We start from the raw sequence: 17,166 nt of genomic DNA on the forward strand, positions 1-17,166 counted from the left end.
GAAGTGACAACCGTATACTTGGAGCCAGGGGGGAGGGTGAACTCCAATGTCTTTATCCTGTCCAGGCTCGAAGGTGCCAGAAGGTCGAAATAAAAAAAGTAAATAAGGTCTGGGGTCAACAACGGAGTAAGCCGCAATGTTGGGAAAATCAAGGTCCAAATAGTGTTTCGTAAGATAGAAATTGCAAGAATGTTCGAGCTTCTTCATCCCGCCGCCGTTCGAATTAATAGCCGCTCCCCATTGTTTTCGTCGACTTCGTCTGTACGAGGAAGGAGGCGCAAGTAGCCTTGAATTAGCATCTGATTTGAACTTTATGTATTTTCTACCGAGATGAGAAGGTTTGTCCGTTTTCATGAGCTTGGGAAGGGTTGGTTTGATAAAATTGATCATGTGACATGTGGGGTGAGCCGTAGAAATGGCTAAATGTGCGTGAATGAAGTGTCTTGAAATCTAGTCCAGTCTGACTTTAACCTTGCCAAGAAATTAATTCCAGGTTGTGCTGTATTGGCCTACCAAAACAGAGACCCTTATTGGGTCCCAGATACTCATTTTGGCACTGGTGCATTATCTAGGCAAGATATTCAGCAGTGTGGCATTCTCAAAAGTTTCAGAGTAACATGGGCTAATTCAGGACTTTGCATACGTCAGCTGAGATCTAGCCTAGTAGCCTTTCGTAGTCCACAACGTCTACTATTAAACCTATTTTGGCATACTCCGGGGCTAGCCTATTTCGGGAAAGGTTGTTTGCTGGTTTAAAGGAGTTTGAAAAACGTGATAATCTTATTTCATGCTATGCCATTCCATTCTAATCAACGGAAACTTACCTGTAGTTATCCTGTATTTGTACAGTCCAGGATAAAGCATTTTAGATTACAATCATCATTAGACCTAGATTTTTTAACTCATTGTTGCACTTCATAAACATCTGTGCAATTTCAATTTCAATTGTCAGCCAGGAGTATGTTTGGTAATCCTACAGTTTAGGGGTCCAAATCCCTTGTGTGTGTTTAAGTTTTCTTGCCTATTTGCAATTTCTTCTTTCAACAGATCAGCAAACAGAAGTATATTAGCTAAAAAATTAATAGTGTATGTGCTTACAGAAGCAGAGATTGTAAAAGAACAAAGGGAATAAAGCTCTGCACCTCACACGAATAGTGTAGTGTGCCTGCAACTGTTTGTGGAGTGAGCGCTTAGGAACTAGGAACCAGGGTAATTCTAAGTGTTAGCTCCGTGCCTGTTTTTACCTTGGAAACTGGTTTTTTCTACACTTTTAGTGCTTCTGATATTATCTGTGCATTTGTTTGTTGTTGGCCAAATGGAATGTCCCTTCACCGTGTTTAGTACTGGCCCAAGGTGGGGGAGGTGGTACCCATATGTTAACAAGTTATTGCACTTGCCGGACGGGATATGAACTGTTCCAAACAGACATACCCATGCTCTGTCTTGTGAAAATCACGTATGGAAACCCCTTGCTGGATGGACTTCAGGGGTTAATTACAGGTTAATTACATTCGTGCGACAAAAATTGAAGGTAAATCCATAATTAGCAACCAAAAAACTATAGAAAAAGTCAAGTTAGAAGGAAATCGCTGCCCAGAGCTACTACTTAGATCTACTGGAACCAGGAACCAGGTAGGATCCTGGCACGGGCTCTTGGGATCATGTTAAGATTAGCGAACCCATTCACAGCAGGGTACACTATTCTTTACATGGGAACAATCGGGTTCACTGTTCTAAATATGAACACTTCAGTACCAGGCATTTGATCTCCTAGCGGCTATTACTAAACAGGGTGAAATACATTTGGTCCCCCAGGGGCTAGTACTAAATATGGTAAAACAGTGTAGATGAATCACTGTTTTGCTGTGTTTAGTACTACCCCTCATGTGGATTTGGAGTGCGGACCGGAAAGGGTTGGCCATTCTTTACAAGGGGACCATTGGGTTCGCTGTTCTTAACATGGAGATGTTGGGTTCACTAATCTTGACATGATCCAGCTGTTGCTCTTCAGCAGCCACGTTTTAATAAATCTGACCAAATGAGCAGTTTATCTGCTTACAGAAGCAGAGATTTACGATTTTGTCAAAATTCTATGGGTCTGTACCCCTTTGTTTTTTTACAATCTCTGCTTCTGTAAGCAGATAAATTTGTCATTTTTTCATAGTTTTCCATGACTCAATTAATATTTGGTAAATCTGTGTGCTGATCTTGTCTTTACATAATGCAGTGAAGTTGGACCCGTAACTGTAGGATCACTGTATGATCTACCCAACCTGAAGATGTAATGATATACTCTATTTCATTCCATCTCTTCAATTACTATCATAGGTGTAGATGGGGCAATATGCACAGCCAGCATTTGACTGGCTGAAATTAATATTTCCATTATGCTTACTATGGTAAAGATGCAAATTATTTCTTAAGTAATACACACTTTATTTAGGCCTAGATAATAAACATGTCAATTTATATTGATAATTTAGCAATACAAGCACTCAAGTGATTTATCTCATTAGTATAACCTGGGTTATACTAATGAGATAAATCATAATTACTGAAAGTTTATTTGTTAGTTTGTGTTTGATCTGAGTAGACTGCTTGATACAAGCTCGTCTTTCATGTGCTGGTGTTGGTGTATTATCGGTATATATCGGCATGTTTATGTTTTATATAAGAGGAAGCATGAGTTTTCTGTATATATAAACATTCAAATATGTTATTGAGGGAATAGTTCAATATCTATCACAAAAACCAGTGGTATCAGAAACGTCATTTTTCAGCCAATCACGTGCTACCCATGGGCATGTGCCACATCACCCGTGGGTGGACAGATGAAATGAAACTGACTTTAGTCAAGGACATTGCATCCACATGCTAGTATTCAGTATCGGTGAACTTTTAAACTGCGTCAGAGCTCTAGCCCAGTGGTTGACCATGTTGGATTGCTAACGGGGAAATTGGTAGGTTAGTCCAAGTAACCTGAAGCTGGGCCAGTTGATATCTGCTGTAGGTTTAGTCAGGCCTTGCTGGCATATATTGGTGTTGAAGTTAGAGAGGGGCCAGGCCCTAGGGCCTGTTAACATTGTATTGAAAACTGCACAGTTTTGCCAAAAATTTTTACTTTTGTCTTTCCTTGGCAGGCTGCAGTACATTTTCAGGTAATCATTCTTGTCGCTTGTGCAGTTTCAGTAACTTAGGTTGCACAAACTGAGCTTCTAAAGTAAATGAAAGGGTTTTAAGTATGGCAGAAGTTTAAGAAGTTTATTGCGTTGGCTGTCTTGATTTTCCTTAGTGATGAAATTTATAATCATATTTGTGTTTTGATAATTTTGTATTATTTTTGCCTCGCACAGCACAGTGATCAGAATTTGCAATAATTCCATGTGATGGTTTTCTTTTTTATTTTATAGTTCGTCAAGTGGACAGGTTTAAAACATCTGAATACCTGGATATGCTAGAAGCCCTTTATTATGCCTTACAGCTGTCAACTTTATAAAATTGTGTGTTTATTTTTTTTAGCCAGAATTACTGTGCATCTAAGGTCATATTTTTACTAGAGTTGTTTGTTTGAGTGTGTCAATTTGGATGGCTAAGGACTAGGACCAGGTTTTGGGTTTTGTAGAAGGCCTTTACAAGTGCTCATCTTTTCTCTGCAGCATGCATTTATAAAAATTTCTTCAGCTTCTTACATGTTTATAAGATAGTACTGTAAAATTAAGCACTACAATGGTATGGCATAAGGGAAGGGATTTGGATGCGTTATAAGACCATTCCATCTTAGTGCCTGCTTTTATAGCTTACTGCTAAACATTTAGGTATAAGAAAGTTGGATACACTTTTTAATAAGGCAAGAATTAAGTGTTTTAGACAAGACAGTTTTTGTCAAGAGTCCTCTATGGTAACATCTAACCTGCTTTATCCATAGCTGCACTACAGCCTCAACTGCACAATTTTTAATTGAGGAAGGGCATATGCCCTTAAATGCATTATATTTCTAAAGGGGCCAAATAGAGAGAGTACTGTGTAGAGGATGCTAACATTAAGTGCAGAGCAAACATTTAGCACTGAAATGGAGTGCAATGCCTGTTTCAATAAACTGTTTTTAGTTCAGCAAACCTGCTTTGTATTGTATGTATGCTAGTTAGCTTAGTGCAGATGTTGTGTGCTTGAATGATATTGAGGGCGGTGGATGAAGCAAAATATTCATCACTTTGATTTTATTGTCGAAGCACAGAAGTCACACAGTTTTTGTCTCAGTCTCTTGGTGTTTAGTACCTGTGGCTAAACCACTGTATATGTAATGCCAGCTTGTGTGCTCATGTAAAAATTCCATTACCGGTGTAAAAGAAAATACATTTGCTCTATTATATTACAAGCTTACACTTTAGCCTAATTTAAAGTGTAAACTTGCTAATTTCCCTCCCAACAATGAGTTTACTGAATTATTTTTTTGAGTTTTTATTGGTTTATGTGTGTGTGAACCTATTACTTTAATTTTGTAATCTCGCCATGATAGTCGAAGGTATGAGACTTGTGGTCTAGCCTGTGAACTTTTCTCTCATTCACGAAGTGCACTGAATTGTTTTTAATAATTTTGTTGCTTTATAAATGTTTTACGTTCATAGGTTATGCTAAGTATATTGGAAAGGTTAAGCTGATGTGGAGGGTAGGGTAGTATAGATAAAGGAGTATGACATTGCCCATACAGTATGTGCATTCACCCCTTTAGATCTAGTAGTGCAGGTAAGCCTGAGAGAACTGTATAAAAAGCAGGACATATGTCTTGTAGATTGGGAATTAGGTGTTTATAAAATGTTAATCAAACACTGAAGATTGGTAGGATGTGGCCAGATAGAAAAAGCAGTAAAGCCAGATTTGTAAGCCATTTAAATCTTCCCCTAACATTAATTTTTTATTTATGGTTTTGCCTGATACCTGTCATTCACTACATTTCATTTTCTGAAGAAATGACTTTAAGGAAATTTGGTTTCTTTATTTTCTTTTATTGCAGTGCTTTTGGGGATAAGAATAACTGTATTAATAATAATTACAGCTCAGAATTATCCTCCAGACTGGTAACAGAATTGAGTTTCCTTTTTTTTTCAAACATTCTTTCAATTTATTTTGCATATTTGCAGACCTCATACATAGACATTTCTAAAACTATTATCAGTTATACTGGGCAAAGTATGGCCTTAGCGACATCATTTATAGTTCCTCCTTGTTGCTTCTTTAAATAGAAACATTTTAAAACTTTGCAACCTATTCCTTGGTCTAAGAATGAAAGTTTTGTTAATGGGTGAGGTGTTTCCACTTGGGATTTCTAAACTGTGCTGTAACAATGGCATCTTGAATGCAGTTGTTCTTCAATTAGATGGATGGTTTAAGATTAAGCCAGTAGAGTAACCGCTGATCTTTGAAATGCCCTATGCTGACTACATGTTACGGAAACTGAGGTTTGGCAGTGCAGGTTTTCGTTTTTGTGATGGAAGTATCTAAAGTAAAACATGCATTGAATATCATTTTTAAACCAATGGCTGTACTTTGGAAAACTTTCTCTTGAGTAGGATCTGCTAAGAACACACCATTATCATAACAGTGAGGTGGTATGCAATGCAGGGATTCCTTATTCAATCCACTCCAGTGATCTTGAAATGTTTGACTGACTATAGAGTAAGTTTGGCAAAGCTTTTTTATGGTGTGGAGTTACTGTGCGTTTGAATTAGTTTGGGGATTGAATGCAGTGTATTCAACAAAGCAGTTGGTTTGATAGATGTTAAGGAATAACGATGTGATGCCAAATGGCTTTAAAATAGACAGAGACCTCAGAGATTGAGATGGTTTGGACATTTTATGAGAAGGATGTGGAATGTTTGGTTAGAAAATCAGTAGATAGGGAAGCAGCAGGATGAAGAGTTGTAGGAATCCATGGGAAATCATGGAAAAAGGACATACAGCAGATGGATTCCTAGACTTCTTGAGAGTTCTTACAAAAAAATGCACAAGATGGAGAGTGTTGAGAGAACTAATTTTCACATCTACTCCAATTAACCTAGCGGAAATACTTATGGAACAGTTTTTAATGATGATTATGGTTAAGTTGATTTGTTTCACAACCAGAAATTAATAGAACATTGCTCTGAACCCAATTTAGATTATGGAAGATGGTCCACCCCCGCCCCCAACTAAAAACCATCCAGAGTTGAGAGTACTGTACATTTAGGGTACTTGTGTTCTGTATCCTAATATGTTGTTGGATCCATAATAGCCAGATTCTGTTAATTTTTTATTGATTTTATAAGCAGGACTAATGAGGGCTTTTTGTTTTGCATTTTGAAGAGGTTACACATCACCACTGTATTGCATTGTTGGCTACTAGTATTTAATAAATCAGAATAATCCTTTGTTGTCATGGGAATGAGTTTGTTTGTCATTATTGCAATACAGTAAACCCCCTTATTCACGTTCTCATGATTCGCGGACTCACGCATTCACGGGTTTCTCTGTGGAACATATCTAGCCATTATTCGCGGAAAATTCACCCATTTGCAGTATTTTTCACTGAGAAATATTCACTAATTACTGTATTTTCATATAATTTTCATGATTAAATGCACTTTTTGTGATAAAACTATTTAAATACTCAGGTATATGTATTTTTACAGGGTTTTTCTGTGTTTAAACTATCAAAATGAGCAGTTCTAAGTGTTTTTAGAGGGGTTTTAAGTATTTGCGGATTTTAGCTATTTGCGGGGGGGGTTGCATCCCCCGCGAATACTGGGGGTTCACTGTGTTTCCCTCTTGTACTGATTTTTGCTTTTATGATTTTATTCCATTTTTAATTTTTTATATATAAATTGTAAATTTATTCTTACAGATACCCACGATGACAGATAGTTTAGGCAGCAAGAGTGACCATTCTGGTCAGTCGGTCATTTTGGCAGGCGTTCGTGCTCGAATGGATGTTGTCTGTGTGTTGGATCTCAGTCACACTGAACGCCAGTATCAACGAAGAAAAGCATGGGATGAAGTCAAAGCCAGCTGCCTAGCTGTCAATGCCAATTGCTTCCATATCCAGGTGAGAAAATCAACTTTCAAGGTTTTACCAGCTAAATAATGGCATACTCTGTCTTTAGCAATGCCTTTTCCCTTGACTGCATGTATATTATGTCAAGAGTCAACTGATGTGATCAGATTTTCTTACTGCATACTTCCAGATGTACAATTTTGTTTTAATCTGTATGCAGTCATTTACTTTCCCTGATCCATGCAATAGAATTATGTATTAGCTAGGCATTTGTAATGCATCTGCCAAAGTTTATTGTATATTCTATTTGTGACTGGTAATTATGCCTGAATAATTTTTGGGGTGAAGTTACATATCATTGGTTTAGTAACTTGAAATGATGGATAGAAATTATTGTTATTATTAGTGTTGTAATATTAGTAAGACCAGTGAGTCAGATTTATAGACTCATGGGGCTCTCCCAGAGGATTTGCTCTTGAATGAGAGATGAATATGAAAGCAAGGTAAAGTTAAAGAAGTTAAACAGCTAAATAGGAAACCAAGGGAAATGGGGCAGGGAAAAGTAAAAGACAGAAAGCACTTCATCTGTGCCTCAGGAAAGAACCCAGCAAAGAACCATTAGCACCATCTACAGTGCACCATGCAAAGCACAGTGTAAGTTGCACCCTCCTACTTATGAAGTACTGTACCAGCTCCTGTTCTGGCACCACTTGACATATGAGAAATAACTACTACTTGGGTAGTCTAAGCACAGTTCAGGAATTTACATATGGCAATAGAATAAACTAATAGAATCAACGTATTCCTAAAGTTAATTGTCATTCTTTTTCTTCTACATGTTCCGAATAGTTTACAACTGACAATTACTTATAATTTTAGAAGCAGATTGAGAATTTGTTATTTATCTTGATTCCAAATTAATATTGTACAAGTGACCTGTAAAATACCACACTAAAGAGCAAGTAGCTAAGGTAGTTAATGGTGAAACCTTGTAGCAGTGAGGTTAAATATTTTTCTTTTTTGAAGAATATGGTAATAAATGTTTGAAGTTTAATGATATGGAGAGAAATGAAAATATGTACCTGCATCATAAAGGTTAAAGTTAGAGAAAAACAAAAACTAACTTTGTTTCTCATAGCATTGCATTGTTGTGGCTATTTCCTTTTTATTGCTTTTTCGTAATAATTGCCATGCGCATTTGATGTTAGATTACTGAAAACTGTATGTTGATATTTGCACTGTGCTAATTTTACTTTCTGTAAATAATGACAGAGTCATGTGGTCTAGTTGTGAATAATATATTTTTTTTTAATGTAAGTTCTTTGGTCTAGATCTTATATTAATATAAGTTTTATCCTTCTACAGTTTGAAAAGCTGGACTTTGGTGAAACAAATGTTCTCGACCAGTTTTACAATGCTGATGTTGCTATTGTTGACCTTTCCATCGTTCTCCAGCAGCGCACTCTCTTTTATCACTTGGGAGTTCGGGAGAGCTTTGACATGAAAGAGAATATCCTCCTTTACAATGATTATGATTCAGAAGTCACAATGCCTTTAAAGGTAGTTATGAATAATTTTCATCTGTTTTTCTTTCATATGGAAATGGTTACTAATTCCAAAATTTGATGAATCCAGAAATAGAATCCAGTCTTTTTTTGTTGTTGTTGTTGTTCACTTACTATTCACATACATCCAGTTTTGATTACATAATAGCTTATGCAAAGATAACTCATCAAAGTCTTTCTTATGTTTCAAAATTTTATGTTTTGCTGTGCTTTGTTTTATCTTGGTTTGTTTATAAATTTCAGCTCTCATCCTGCATTTTGGTTGTTAACATGTGAAATTAACAGCAGATATTCTTAGGTATGAATATCACTTTCCTACACTGCAGCTTTTATGCTTCTGTTAATTTTTAACATGGCTAACATTCATAATGTGTGTCATGACATTATTCTTCAGCAAATTATGATTAGATCAAGCTGGTTTTAAGCCATCATGGCTCTTCATTGGTGAATGTATTATAGTAGGGATTATTTGTATGATGGCTGTGTTGCCATTTGATGCACCCTAGTTGTTAGTATTTGAGGATTGTGATAGGATCTTGGGTTTGTTCATTCACAACATCTATAACTGAAGAACTTGCTGCCCCAAATGTGTGAATTTTCTGTTGATTATTACATTGTTATTGTTCAAGTAACTGCCTTTCACAGAATTTGGTTTTTCACTGATAATCATATTTTTTCTGGATGTATGCGCATTAATTTCATACATGTGATTACAGTAACATTTCCACCAATTTTTTTTACATTTCATAATAAAATATGCATAGGAGTAATTATCTAGTGTGTCATGTTGCTAAATTGTTTGTGTGTGTGCAGGAAATATTTGGGATGTCCATGAGATATTTTACCTCTTAGAACAGATTACTGCTCTCCCTTAACTCTTTATATGTTTTCTTTATATTATTCTTTTCTAAGGTACAGATAACTTTGTCATGTATAAGCTAACAAATAAGTAGTTTTGTATAGAGAATTGAAAATTTTAAAGTCATGTTTTTTTCTCATTTAATTATTTTGTATTTCATTTTCAGCTTTCTTGTGGTAACTATGTTTTCATATCTTATCGCACTCTTGACTCTGGTCAATGTGTAATGACTGAACCAAGTATGAGGATTGGCAATGAAGATAGTACCTCAACTGACTCAAAAATACTACTTTCTGCTAAACTTCGTAGACAGCTACAAGATGTAGAAATTCAGTCAAAGTAAGTCTACAGGTCGTGTTGAAGATGAATGTGATACATTTTGTTTATTGGATGCACTCTTTTGAATATGGTTCTGTAGGGGTTACTGCATTATTGTGTCTTTTACAGTACTGGTAAGTTTTTATAGCACTATTTTTTTTTTCAGTTGGGGTGAAAGTTATAACAAGACAATTTTGAAGTTGAATAGCAAGCAGGGTGCAAATCAATACTGAAAAATTATTTATTAGCTGTTAATCCTTGTTAAGCACCCAGTCTTAGATTTTATTCTTTTTTCCTTCCTAACTATTATATTATGTGATTCATTGTGCTATAGGAGTTTAAGTTACTGAAGGTTACACTCAGAGTACTGAGTAATGTATAGTATTTTGTTTTTGTTCCTCCAGAAATGCAAACCATTGCTGTTTATGTGGAAGTATCCTTCAGCATGAGCTGGAGGTGGTTGTTGAACTTAAAAAAAGTCATTAGCTGGTGGTATGAGGGGGCCAGTGTTTGAATGAGGGAATATCTCTTGCTTGCCATCAATGAGCACTTTTTCTTTGGTCATAACCTATTGTAGATATGGTACTTTTCTCTCCCCCTGTTTGTTGAACTTGAGTAATTTCTTTGTCAATGTTTTTTTCATTATGGGGAAAGTCTAGTAAAAAGTTATTGTGAGAGGTGGAAATGTTTGTGTGGGTGCTTCTTGTTCCCTGTGGGTAATATTTCACACAGGTATTTTATGCTTCTTCCTCTGTAAGGGATGCATCAGTTGGTCACCCTTTTAGTGGGAGAAGTTCAGTACGAGGAAGAGGAAAGGAAGCACTTATCAGTCTCAATGGGAGGGATTACAGTGCTCCCCTGGTGACTCCTCCTGACCCTTTCAGTTCTTTTCTTTCTTCCCCTGCTATTCCTTTCATCTGCCTTCCTCACAGACCCTTCTCTTTCAATTGGGAGAGGGGATGTTGTTGCCAGGCACATGTCCTCCTCGGACAATGAGTCTGCTACCCAGGTCCTGCTCTCTACTTGTGTACCCTGCTCACCCCTGACTACTCTGTGGATTCTTTTAAAGTCCCATATTTACAGTTGTCTTCAGTCAAGTATCTGCAGAAGATGGGACTTTATTAAACATCCTTGGGAATCCCTGTTTTGCTGCTGCTTCCACCACTAAGGAGATTGACCCTCATGTGGTGGTAGTACTTCCAGTAGGAGATGCCCCTGTCCCGTCAGCTACAGCATTAATGACTCTTTCTGTATTGATTGGTCTTCATGTGTTTGAGGAGAGCAAGACACAAGCTAGAAAGGGGAAAAATTGCAAGAAAGCCCCTCACAAGAATTCCCATAGGGCCTCAAGTGAGCACTCTTCCCAGTCTCTGGTGGGGGCAGTAGTTCTTGTAGTTCTTGGGCACCCACAGGTGACTGATTGTTTGATGGTTTGGCTGGCTAGGGTCTCACTAAGCATGTTCAGTATCCTGTTTCAGACTGCTCCGCCTTGGACACAATGACAGCTCCCAGCTCTCCTAAAAGTGTTCCACCAGAAACATGTCTGGTTGAGCCAGCACTTTGCTTGCTTGGCGTGGCCCAGATCCATGGATTGGGACTACTTAACCAGTGGGTTCACTCGTGACAGGTGTCCTCTCGGTACAATCCATTATTATGATAACCTGATGCTGGCAACCATGTTGCTTCCGGCCCAGCTTGTGGTTCGCCACTGGCCCCATGGTTATTTGTACCTGGCAATGTGTGCCCATTCACTTCTAACCTCTTCTAGTTTGGTCATCACCAGTCATAGGGAGTTATACAACCCGGTCAACTATGGCGCAGAATTTCGTCCTGAGCACTGGTCTTCCTCAGCTTGCCTGATACCTTTGGTACTGATAGGACAAGAAAGTCTGAGGAATAGGCACAAAAGGAGATATGTTTCTCATTTGTGGTAGAACCATCTTTACCCCACTCAGTGTGTGTATGGTCTTTGGACCATGAATACACTTGAGAGTGTACAGCAACCTGCTTGCACTGTGCATGGCACTTCCCTTTACCATGTTTGAGCACCCCAAGCCTTTCCATGTCTTCACAGCCAGGAGGAATGCTTAACCTCTCTCCCATTATGTGGTGAGTGCAGTGGGTCTTCACCCATGCTGCTCTGGGCATGCATGATTGAGTCAGTGATACTCTGTTGTTCACTGTGTATAGAGCAGTTACATGAGTGGATGGCCATCCACTTGTGCATCTGCTTTGCCAAATCACAGGGTACAGGGAAACCATGTGTTCCCTTAGGATGTGTTGTGGTTTGATGAGTACAGAATGACTTGTCAAATAGTTTTGGCATTGCAGGGCCAGTGGTGCCACTGATGTGCAGATGAGGATTGTCCTTGGACCATGCACATAAGATGAAATAAGCCCTCACATGCACCTCATTTGCCTTCCAGTGTGGCTGTGAACAGACATTTCAGGAGGTGGGGAATTTAGGGAACTCCCATGAGGAGGTTCTTGTTGCCTAGCAGACATGCACAGTCCTCTCTGATCATGATTGACCTGTTCACCACATGACTAACAGGGATCTCTTGGTGTTCTCTTCCCTGGGACCATTTACCTGGTCGTCCCTGAAGGACACCTACTAGCACCCGTTGAACATTCTGAATTCCTAAACCTTTTCCCCCCTCTCTTTGCTCTGTCAACCACTCTTTAATCACACAGGGCTCAGACACACTGGGAGCTCCTCATGGATCTCATGCTAAGTAGTTTTCCCAGTCTGCTGGCTCTTTGCAATCTTCCAAAGAGATTCTGTGTGGCCCATGCTCCCATCAAGGGGAAGCAGACCATTTTCTGTGAATGCAGATGGCTTCTAAAAATCAAGCTTCCATTCATTGAACCAAGGACCTCTTCATCCATCTTCATTGTACCAAGCTCCTGACAATCACTATGGTGAAAGACTAGCTGCTTAGAACCAGGCCTACAAACTAATGGTCATAGATTCTAGATTGTGGCTGAGCTGTCTATACCGGTTAGGAGTTTTAATCAGTCTTGCTCCTTTGGGCTCTTCAGTTTCTGGGGAGGACTTGACTCTCGCCTTCTGTAGCATATCAGTTCCAGGGAGCCCTCAAGATAAAATTTGGACTAAAACCTTCCGCACAGGACTGTTGTTCCTCAGTGAAGTGTATTGATGAGTATCACCACCTTCTTGTCTGGTATTTGTCTGGTATTGCTTTTATGGTTGTCAATTCCTGGGATTTTGGCAAAACTCGGGAATCATCAGTTAGGTGAGAGACAGGAGCTTTTGTTTCCTATCACCAGGCTCTTTTGGTGGTTCTGATTAGAGACTCCTGTGCCTAGTGTGCTCCATGAGTACTACTGAGTAGGAACAAGCCTCTTGCATCAAAGGTGTTGGTGTCTCTTGCTAGTACTGGCAAACCTCCCTCTCTTTTAGTCTTTGTGATGTATCAGATGAACGTATGATGTTTCTGACAGTAGTCAGTCATACTGCTTGGGGGAAAACACACAAAGTCAGGGACAGTGAGGGAAGCTGTATGGAGCAGCAGACCACCTTTACCTCATCCTATTTAAGTAAGGAACATCACCTACAGGTTTCCAGACACCTTTCCTTTTGGGAATTATGGTGGCTAAAGTGCTAGGAGAGCATAATGCTGTGGTAGAGTGGCTAGTTTCTATACATCCTTCCTTCATACTCCTTCTGCAAAATAGCAGCTCGGCCCGGGTATGTGCTGGACCTGGTGTAGAGGTAAATGGCTGCTCAATTGAACAACCAGTCTTAGAAGAGTTTTGATGACTAAAGCTGTGACTCCCTCTGTCCCTCGCATCTGGGCTTGTGACATTTCCAGGTTGGTTTCTCAGCATCCAGTCTGTTAATGGAGATCACTCCCCATCTTAGGAGTGAGTCTCTTACATACAAGGTAATGGTTCATACTTCCATAGAAACAAATGACAAATTTTTAAAGTTCAGTAATTTGTATTTTTCCCAGGTAAAAGAATCAAAGCCTTTTATCAAAGTGCCCACATCAGCAACCCTGTTTTGTCCCTGAGGCTGAAGGAAAAAGTGTTTGGTGACAGCGGGAAAGTGAGGGTTATTCCTCCTTTCACCATCTGTAATCACCAGTAAACTGCTTATTTAAAAGTTCAACAAATGTCTCCAACTCTTGCTGGATGACCCCTACATAAGTCATTTTGTATACTTAGGAAAATACAAACTGCTTTCAGAATTAGTAATTATTATTTATTTTTAATGTTTTTTAAACTTAGAAAGTGAATGTACATGTTTTCTGTGAACTTTGTTTTCGTCAGCTTTCACAAGACTGTCTGAGAGCCACTGGAGTGAGTGATAAAGAGTGATTATATATTATTGTAGGTTAGTCTTGTTTTCAATATTATTTTGCCTTTTCCATTGAATATATTAAAATTAATATTTAGTATTGGCATGAGTGTATATTCTGAACCATGTATCCCCAAGCCTGGAGTTGGATAGTGCATCCGCTCACACAACATCTCCCAGCACAAATTATGAAATGTGACATTCAAGGAGTATTAGAAACACCTGCAAAGGGCTCATCAAAAACAGCAACACATGTTAGGAAAACAAATTGTGAACCATGTTAGTGTATTTGGAATATAATATTGTTTTGATTGATCATAAATTTTGTTAAAGTGTTAAAGCATTTTCTCAAGTGGAGCAAATCTTTTTCCTTTGCAGAGCACACATGAAGGAAAAATTCTTAGCTGATTTACGAAAAGCAAGGGAGGTTTACTCAGGTGACGAACTAAAGAAACAGTTACATAATCTCAGAAGACGTCTTGATGATCCCAACATATTGTCGGGTGATGTTGTCCTAAACATGCTCATATCATTACGAGAAATTCAGGCAAGTTGCTGCCCACATTTTTATGTGTTTGTTTGTAATGCTTTGAGAAAGATCTTAATAATCATGGTGTACAAAGATCCAAGTAATAATTAACTTTGTTAATACCATTCATGCTTTTGAACTTTAGCATAGCTGAATTTTATTATTTTGATACACATTTTAAGATGAAAAATATATTTTTTTTTGTAAATATCAGTACAGGTTTTTTGTTTTATTTGACTTCTTTATTAGTTGAAAGAGGCATAATGCATCTTGTTTTCATTTACTTTCAGGATTATGACGCAATGGTCCAGCTTGTTGATGACCTTAAAACTATACCTAACCGCAAGATTTATACCAGTACCCCAGCAATCAGATTTCTCTATGGCTTTGCTTTGAACAGGTAAGATTCATGTTTCATCTTGTGAAGCAGTTTTTATCTAGAAGGATATTTTGTTAACTTTCAAGTGTATAGTTTTCGTGAGTAAAAACGTTTTTCAGTCCATGTGTCGAGGTAGTAGTAATGCATAAGGTTGTTTATTTTCACGTTCAGTTTCCTTTTGTAGTATGTTTATGTGTTTAAGTAGTAGTAATGTATAAGCTTGTTTATCATGTTCAATTTGCTTTTTTAGTATGTTATCAGGAGCTTGTATTTTAATGATAATTTGTGCTGGCAAAGGATTATTGGCCTTATTGTGCCCTATATTAAACTTATGTTCTTGTAAAATCATAAACATTTACAGATAATGATTGACATAACCTGTGTAGTATATGAATGATTGACTTTATGACCATTTTAAGACCAATATGTATATGTGGCTATGACACCTATGTAGTATATGAATGATTGACTTTATGACCATTTTAAGACCAATATGTATATGTGGCTATGACTGCGCCTAGAAGCGAAGGTGTAGCAGGCTAAATGCCAATCATCATACATTCAACCAAGCTCACCAAACTTAGGGCTTATCCATTAGCTCATTGTTATTTCTTATAAATAACAACCACATGCTACAGTTCTTTATATATATGTAACTACTGCACAGTGAGGAATTGTTGTAAACAATAAAGGAAATATAACAGGAATGTATGTGTTAAACATTTTTATGGTTGAGAAATTAATGTAAAAATATATGAAATTACAATTAAAAATTAACATATATTGTGTAAAAACTAAGAAATTTAATAACCATTCATAGAATAAGGTAAAAGGAATACTTAGAGAAGAGTGAATGTGGAAACATGAGCAACACCACTGAAAACTTACGCTGCACATAAGATACACAGACATTGCAAAAATGTTTTGGAATATTATGATATGGAGTGAGATAATGGTTGAGATCAGACAGAAGACTAGTACAATAGTAAATTACCTTCCAATAATGAACCAGTATAATCAAAGAGTCATCTGAAATAAAGTTAAGACTGGTTGTGTTTTTGAACATGGCTCTGTTGGTTTGCTGATGAAGCATATGAAACATGGATATAAACATGGGACAAGTTACAAAACACCATTACAAGATGAATTGAAAAATTTATGATCGAGAAGAAATGTAATAATAATATAGTGATAATATTCTCTTGCTTATTGTAATGATATGTATGGTAATGCAGCAACTATAAAAAAGGTAAATAATGACATTAGTATCAATGAAACAGCGTACGTAGATGTAAACACACGCAAGTAAACCCAACGTGATATTATGAGGTGAAATGAAAAATCAATTATTACAAGAAAACAGATTATTAACCCTTAAACGCCGAGCCTCTATTTACAAAAACGTCTCCCGTATGCCGGCGGCGTTCGGGAGTTAGTGATAAGCGGAAAAAAGTTTTTTAAAAAAATCACAGCACGCTTAGTTTTCAAGATTAAGAGTTCATTTTTGGCTCATTTTTTTGTCATTGCCTGAAGTTTAGTATGCAACCATCAGAAATGAAAAAATATCATCATCATATATAATTATTGAAATATATGACAGCGCAAAAAAATTTGTCATATATAATTTTATACAAATCGCTGTGAGCAAAACGGTTAAAGCTAACGGGTTATTTTGTTTTTCTTTGTATTGTACACTAAATTGCAATGATTTTGGTATATAACAAATTGTAAAACAATCAAAGCAACACAATGAAAATATTATCACAAAATGATGCATGAATTGAAAATAGCGCAGACGTAAAAAAATGGTTTTTTTAAAATTCACCATAAATCGAAATATTGTGCTAGAGACTTCCTGTTTGTTGAAAAATGAAGCTAATTGATTGAATATTACTAGACTGCAAGTGTTTTAGCTTACAATTGCAGTTTTCGACCATTTCGGTCGAGTTAAAGTTGACCGAAAGTCGAATTTTTTCTATTTATCGTGATTTATATAAAAATATTTCAAAACTGATAAAAGCTACAACCATGAGCTATTTTTTGTTGTATTTTACATGAAATTGCACACATTTTCATATATAAAAGTTTATGTAACGACTAATATAAAACGGTGCAAATATTACGACCGACAACGTGACGAAAGAATTTCTGAGATGTTCGGCAGA

At 37.3% G+C, this 17,166-nt stretch overlaps 1 protein-coding gene across 11 annotated transcripts in view; it reads left to right on the forward strand.

Moving 5' to 3' along the window:
- Positions 1-221: 221 nt before the first annotated feature.
- Ask1 (apoptotic signal-regulating kinase 1) overlaps positions 222-17,166 on the forward strand; it is a 219,560-nt gene continuing 202,615 nt past the window's right edge. For all 11 annotated transcript variants that reach the window (XM_067103970.1, XM_067103975.1, XM_067103968.1 and 8 more), the window contains exons 1-6: positions 222-338; positions 6,878-7,078; positions 8,393-8,587; positions 9,618-9,790; positions 14,472-14,640; positions 14,913-15,022. In XM_067103970.1, the coding sequence (XP_066960071.1) occupies positions 6,887-7,078; positions 8,393-8,587; positions 9,618-9,790; positions 14,472-14,640; positions 14,913-15,022 (839 nt within the window). In that variant the 5' untranslated portion in view covers positions 222-338; positions 6,878-6,886. The remainder of the gene's footprint in view (positions 339-6,877; positions 7,079-8,392; positions 8,588-9,617; positions 9,791-14,471; positions 14,641-14,912; positions 15,023-17,166) is intronic.

Source organism: Macrobrachium rosenbergii, chromosome 5 (assembly GCF_040412425.1).
Source record: "Macrobrachium rosenbergii isolate ZJJX-2024 chromosome 5, ASM4041242v1, whole genome shotgun sequence".
NCBI lineage: Eukaryota > Metazoa > Arthropoda > Malacostraca > Decapoda > Palaemonidae > Macrobrachium > Macrobrachium rosenbergii.